At 36.7% G+C, this 6,826-nt stretch overlaps 1 protein-coding gene across 1 annotated transcript in view; it reads right to left on the reverse strand.

The window, feature by feature from the left end:
* LOC118814016 (glutathione hydrolase 5 proenzyme-like) overlaps positions 1-6,020 on the reverse strand; it is a 50,164-nt gene extending 44,144 nt beyond the window's left edge. The window contains 4 exon segments of the mRNA XM_036579687.1: positions 3,757-3,840; positions 4,589-4,716; positions 5,068-5,090; positions 5,092-6,020. Of these exon segments, the coding sequence (XP_036435580.1) occupies positions 3,757-3,840; positions 4,589-4,716; positions 5,068-5,090; positions 5,092-5,229 (373 nt within the window). The 5' untranslated portion in view covers positions 5,230-6,020.
* Positions 6,021-6,826: the final 806 nt, after the last annotated feature.

Here is a 6,826-nt window from a genome sequence, read left to right on the forward strand (position 1 = left end):
TGAGCGCTATGGTATCCCAGGTGGTTGCTAGGGGGTTGCTAGGTGGTATGATATCCCACATGGTTGAAAGTGTTTTGCAATTGACTTGTATCATTGTGATATAAGCTGGGTGCACAAATACTTGTTCCCATTCATTCTTATGGAAGAAAAATCATTAATTAACAATGATTGACTTGAAAAAACTTATGTCCAATCAAAAAGGTGTATACAAGCTCACATTTGTTGATCACGCCAAACATTCAGGAGTTGAAATGGTGTTCATATCTCAAAAACTGCAAAACGAGTTAGAGGACAATAATCCAGCAGAAGAAGAAAAAGAAGAAGAAGAAGAAAATAATAAATAGAACAGCAATAGAGTTGCACATTGCTTTAAAAACAGAATTAAACTTAAAAATAGAATTTAAAAATGGAATTAATAGAATTATTTGTTTTAAAAAATGCTTTAAAATAGGATTAAACTCAATTACACTAGAAAGGGAAGATTTGCGAACAGACTGTAAGTTGGCTCGACAAAGCCAGCTGATAACACAAGTTAAAGCTGTAAATGGCTTTGTAATTGTTGTTAAACTTGTGTGGGTTTGTATAGTAATGACTGTTTGAAGCTAATGCTTAGAGGGGTTTGTGTTCATTTTTAAGTTTATGGGTTATCTGAAGCTTAATGGATGAATTGTGGGGGTTTTTTCAATGTAAACAGAGACCTTGGTATTCCACATAGTTGGTGTAGTGTGGATATACAGTTCTTACAAAATTCCAAATGGTTGCCATGACAATGTTACGTGGTTTCTAGGTTGTTGCTAGGGCATTGCCAGGTGGTTGCTATGGTGTTACTAGGTTGGCTGCTAAAGTGTTGCTAAGTGGTTCATGTGCTGTTCCAGGTCGTTGCTAGGATGTTGCTATGTGATTATTGTGGTGTTTTGGGTGGTCTATATGGTGTTGTTAGGTCTTTCATAGTTTTTCTTAGAGTTTTTCTAAGGTGTTTGTAGGTGGTTGCTGTTGTATCTTGTGTGGTTGCTAGGGTGTTGCTATGATATCTCTAGTGACTGTTAGGGTGTTATGTGCATATATATAAGAGTTCAACTGAACAGCTGCATCAGGGTGAGGCCTGCATGTGGGAAAAGTGGTTTAGACAATCACTTCCTGTTTTCTGTCTGTAAGCGGGTGTTTGTCTGTGTGAGTCTGTTAGGTGTTCTGCACATTCACTGAGCTTTCAAGTTTGAGTCCTTTCTGCAGTTTCATTTTGCCTGTCTCGTACACTACCACTTAAAAGTCTTTCGTTCACTTAAACCTACTTTATTTGAAGATACGTGTATAAAATGATTACACTATAAAAGTAATTTCTTAGAAGTTTAAGTTTGCTGTAAAAATGAAGATGTTTTGGATGATGAATGGAGCTGTAAGTGATTTCATGATAATCGATAAATCTGTACAGTACTGAGAATGAACTGATAAACAAACTGACATCATGCTTTATATTTAAAACCATAACAAAAACTTGCTAATTAAGCAGATATTCAGAGTGTTTTAGTGAATTGTTTCTGACCACAGATTCCAATAAATAGAAAACTGTAGCTTATTATTTTTTTATACCACAGTGAGTTCCGGCCACGCGAGCTGATTGGTTGAGAAGCGTGCTAACTGTGCTGTTATTTCACCATAACATCACGGGTTTTTCACAAACACTGTATCACTCCGCTGAGACGGCGTTGCTAAGCAACGACTTTGACAGCTGTAGGAGACGCTCAAGACATTTGAACGTTTTTTCTTCTTACTTTGCCACAAACAGAAAACGGACACTTAAGATCACATTTGACCGACAGCCGATTTGGTCAGACTCTGAAGATGAGACGACACTAAATTCCCAAACTGTCAGTTGGTCTGTGTGGAACTGTAGAACGAACTGCCGGCTGTGCAGCGAGTGGGCGGAGCTCGTTACTCTGACGTAGCAACAAGCTGCTCGTTAAGGAACTATAATTTTAACACTTCCATTGTTTTTACCATGTCCTAACTTTATGTTGTTCCCAAAACACTGTAAACTGTGAATAACGTGTTGGTTTAAGTTTTGGTGTTTAGTTTATAGCATTTCATTCTGTATAGTATGTATATGTTACTGAATAACAGTTATTATAATGACAGGTGAACCCAAACCTTTGAGCGGTAGTGTACGCACATGCTCCACTACTGCAGGTGATGCTATGACATTTTATGATTCCATGACGACTGGAAAATTCGATCACAGTTCTAGCCATGGTAACAGGCGTGTTACTGGAAGCTTATAAAGAAATGCTAGAAGAAGAAGAGGATAAAGAACTCTTTGCTGCTCTGTTTTTACAAAGAGAAGGAGAAATCTTTGTTTCATGGTTCGCCTCTATCGAAACCGACCAATCACAGGCATACCGTAATTATTCTTTTAATGCTGGTAACACTTTCTAATAAGTATATTGGCCAGCTTAGAATTTTGACCTTCCGTCCAGCAGTTACATGCTGGCACCTGAAGCATCACAATAGCTGCTGTGCCGCTTAATCCTTTAAAGTCCTCACCAAGAAAAAAGCAGTGCAATGCAAAAAAGCAATTTTTTTGTATTTTTTGTTTGTTTGGGGCAATAATAAAAAATTTTTTTATTTATTTTTTTTTGACCCCGCAATTTTTAAAATATTCGCATCTACCCAACGGTCAAGATGGCACTTTGTGGCATATGTAGTGACTCAAAATGTGCTCTACCAAATGGTTGAGCAGATCATTAAAGGGTTAAGGTGAAACAGGAAAATGGCCAATAAACGGCTGACTTCAGCTTTGTAGTTTTAATGCTGGTTGTATACTTTTTTCGATAAGGTGATTTAAGCTTTCAAAATATCCTACTTAGAGGTTTTATGTATGGGACTACATATAAATATCTGCTACAATAGGACATTTTTACAAGCCTTACTTTCATGTAGCTTAGTGATAGTTGCTAACGTGCAGCAGCATTAGCTTGCATGTAGCGATACTAGTAACTCAACTCTTTCGAGAAAAACGTACACAGTACAAAACGTTTCTGAAGTTCTGAACTTTTTTATTGAACACAGGGGGCGATAGAGGTGATTTTTCAAAAACCCTATTCATTCTGGCCATAGAGAAATGGAGCTCAGACCCGGAGTTCCTAATATGTGCATAACAAGGACTACAGAATGACCACAACTACAGTGGTCCAGGTGCACAGCACATTGTTTTTTTCTGCAATTACGTCATATTGTTTGTTGAAACTGGCCTTTAGTGTATTCCTCTATACTCTCATTTTTTGAATAAAACTATTAATAATGCAGTATATTTCCATTAAGATGCAAGGGAAGCACATTCAATAGTGATGACTGCTTTATTTATAACATAGAAAAAAATAGTTTGATTTCCCAACTAAAAATATGTAACATTAAATAAATGAATTGTGCTGATGCTTTTTTCTTGTTCTGATGCACCTGATATCAGCCTCATTATCAACAGATAAATGTTAAAAAAATCAGCATTGGATATGTGATGATGTGTTTATTGACCTCCAGAAGAGCAGAGTGTTTAGGAGTTACAGCACTGAAACATCTGTATTTGTAACTCTACAGAAATTAGTGTTTTATTCCTCTGTAGTGCAAATCCAGGTAGATTTCATCCCAATTTCTACATTTTATACACGTTTATCAACATTAGCATTCACAGATAGGTAAATATTGGATATCAGCATCAGTGCTGAGTGACCAGACGTTTTACCTGCTGTTGTGCCTGTGCCCTACCTGTACTGTCATATGAGCAGGTGGAGAGAACTCCTTTGAAGTTCTTTGGAACAGTTTCTCTGGTGTTGATTACTTTCACTGTACCTAAAAATGAAAGTGAACATTATTTGATCAGACTTTTATTATGAAACGGTGATTAAGACATGTCAAAGTTAACATTGGTCTACTACAGTGATGCTCTGAACTTACACTACCGCTCAAAAGTTTGGGGTCACTGATTTCAGTCATATAAACCAGTTTCTTTGAAGATGTGAGTATAAAATTATTCTATGATTGATGTCATTTCTTACGAGTGTCAGTCAGTTTGTATGAAGCTGTATAAATGAAGATGTTTTGATGATAATCGGAGCTGTAAGTGATTTCCATTGATTAATCTGAGATCTGAGAATGAACTGATAAAGAAACTGACACCCACAATGACTCATATCTGAAAACTGATCATCAAAAACTCACTAATTAAATGGATATTCAGAGAGTTTTAGTGAATAAACAAAAAATTATAGCTTATTATTTAATAACACTTCAATTTTTTACCATCTTCTAACTTTGTGTTGTTCCCAAAATTCTGTAAACTGTGAATAAAGTGTTGGTTTTAGTTTTGGTGTTTAGTTTATAGCATTTCAATCTACACTGTATGAATTATTACTGAATAACAGTAATTATTATGACAAGTGACCCCAAACTTTTGAGCAGTAGTGTATGTTGCCTGCTTTTTATTTGAAACTGAAAAAGAATAACTTGTACTTAATTGCTTCTGACTTCTATAAAGTATATAAATAAATAAAAAGGGTGGTCTCTGGGGTTTTTTACTGCATGTCTCATTTCTGCTTACCGTTTTTGTCCATTATGGTGAATATGGCTCCTCCTCCAATGCCCATGCTCTGCGGGTTTACGAGTGATGTGCATAGCAGAGCAGCTATTGCAGCATCGGCCGCTGAACCGCCTTCCATCAGGATGTCTCTGAGAAACCGAAATCAAAACAGCTGACTGCACCACCAAAACACACAGCTGCTAACTAGATACGAAACTCTTTATGACAAAACTAAACATTTGGACTATTAGAGACATGTTTACCATTTTTACACACTGTAAAAAGTGGTTTATTTTTTAAAGGAGCATTCTGACTTAAAACTAGCATTTATTTGGTATTTGTTATGCAGTGCAGTGTTCTATAGTGCAGTATTACACTTGCTAAATTTGTTTGGTGAACATTCCAAACTGTTTCTTTCAGTGCACTATAAATAAGCTGTAATTGTGCTTTGCATTCATGCAGAAATCATAAAGAGCAATTATTTGGCTTAAAACACTCACCGTCCAACTTCTGAGCATGTTTCCTGAGTCAGCAGCAACTGCAGCTTTCCTGAAACTTCCACTAGGACACTTGTCTATCCCATAATAGACACCTATGACTGTAACAGTTATTATCAAAATAATGACGAAGATGCCGCAGCATACCTTTTTTCTTCCAGCCATTACTGCAGGAAGCAGAGTCAATAAACCAAATCTTGCACCAAGAAAGTCATGCAGTGAATGTGGGTGCGAAGGCAGTTAAACAAACACCTCCCCTTCCTCCTGTCACAGTCACATCGGTCGGCAGACTTGACTCCCCCCAACCAAAACCCACCACACTGCAAAAAAAGTGATGCTTTGAATTGACTTAACTCAATCATTGCATCCTTTCCACTTGAATAAAATATATTACATCAACACATTTACTGCCAAAAGTACATATTATTATTATTATAATTATTATCTATTATTAGTACTAGCAGGTAAGCCCACTGAGAACAAGGTCTCGTTTGTAATGGGGTCCTGTAAAAACATACTTAAAATACAGTACAATAATATAGTTCTAAAACTATGAGAATGATCAAAATAAATGAAACAAGCCTTGAGTTACATAGAAAAACACCTACAACCCTCATCAGCCAGTTTTAAATTGACTAAAAGGTAGAAGTTGTATTTTCACATAAACTGAAGGACTGAATTATGTAATATTTATTTTATGTAATGTAATATTGCAATATTTTGATGTAATATTTTATTTATGAGGAGATTATGTAGGCAGGAGCATGCCACGAGCTAATGCATTTTGCGTTTGTTAAATAAAAGTTTTTGAGCAAGACTAATATTAATATTAATCACATTGAAGCGTATGCATCTCTGCTAGAAATAAAAACTTGTTTCCAGCACTTAATGTTTATGAACGATTCAACCAAAAGTAGTAGCAGCAGAACTCTAATAGGCCTCTCACACCATGTTCAACTCTCCCTCAGCCCACTGCAATTATGCCCAGCGCTTCGACAGCCACATGCTCTGCCCCTCATGTCCTGATATAGATCATATAGCATAATGTCAGTCTTTCTGACAGGGCTTAACCCTCCAGCACCACCCGAGGCCTTAGTGTAAGGTTTATCACTGAGTGTGTGATACATATACTCATATACATACTGCAATCTTCTCAGGTAAAGAAGCTCACTGGTGTTTATGAGGCCATCATCTCACGCTCGTAACCAGACACAGTGGTGAGAACTCTAGTGATCATGGTAGAACCTGCTCATTAAAACCATGGTCACTTTATGGCTTTTTGTGTTTAACAGCTCAACATGGATAACACCATCGTCCTACAGGCAGAACAAGGTTTGAATCCTTGCCTTCCTGCCTTTTTTATCAGCTGGCCTTCACCATAGTTATTACAATACAGCAGTTAGCATGGTCAAAGTACATGAAACTGGAACTGTCCCTATTTTTTTCATTCATAGATGAAAACATTGGATATGTTAATGATATATTAATGATATTTTGACCACCAAACTGGAAATGTTCCCAGTTTTCATTTCAGGAATCTGGTCAACTTACACAAAACGCCACGTTCAAGTTCAGTTTCACACTTTGCTCGTATAAATTTGATGAAATAAAATGTCCTACGTTTCTATCATGTATCTCGTTTGGTATGAGCTTCTTTACAGACTCCCTGAAAAGATACGAGGTGGAAAAAGACGAGGCTGTAACGTTCGCTGAGGTCACAACGTTATCATTCGTCTGTTTATCTAAAAGACTGTATAAATTT

This window comes from Colossoma macropomum, unplaced genomic scaffold, assembly GCF_904425465.1.
Source record: "Colossoma macropomum unplaced genomic scaffold, Colossoma_macropomum, whole genome shotgun sequence".
Lineage (NCBI taxonomy): Eukaryota > Metazoa > Chordata > Actinopteri > Characiformes > Serrasalmidae > Colossoma > Colossoma macropomum.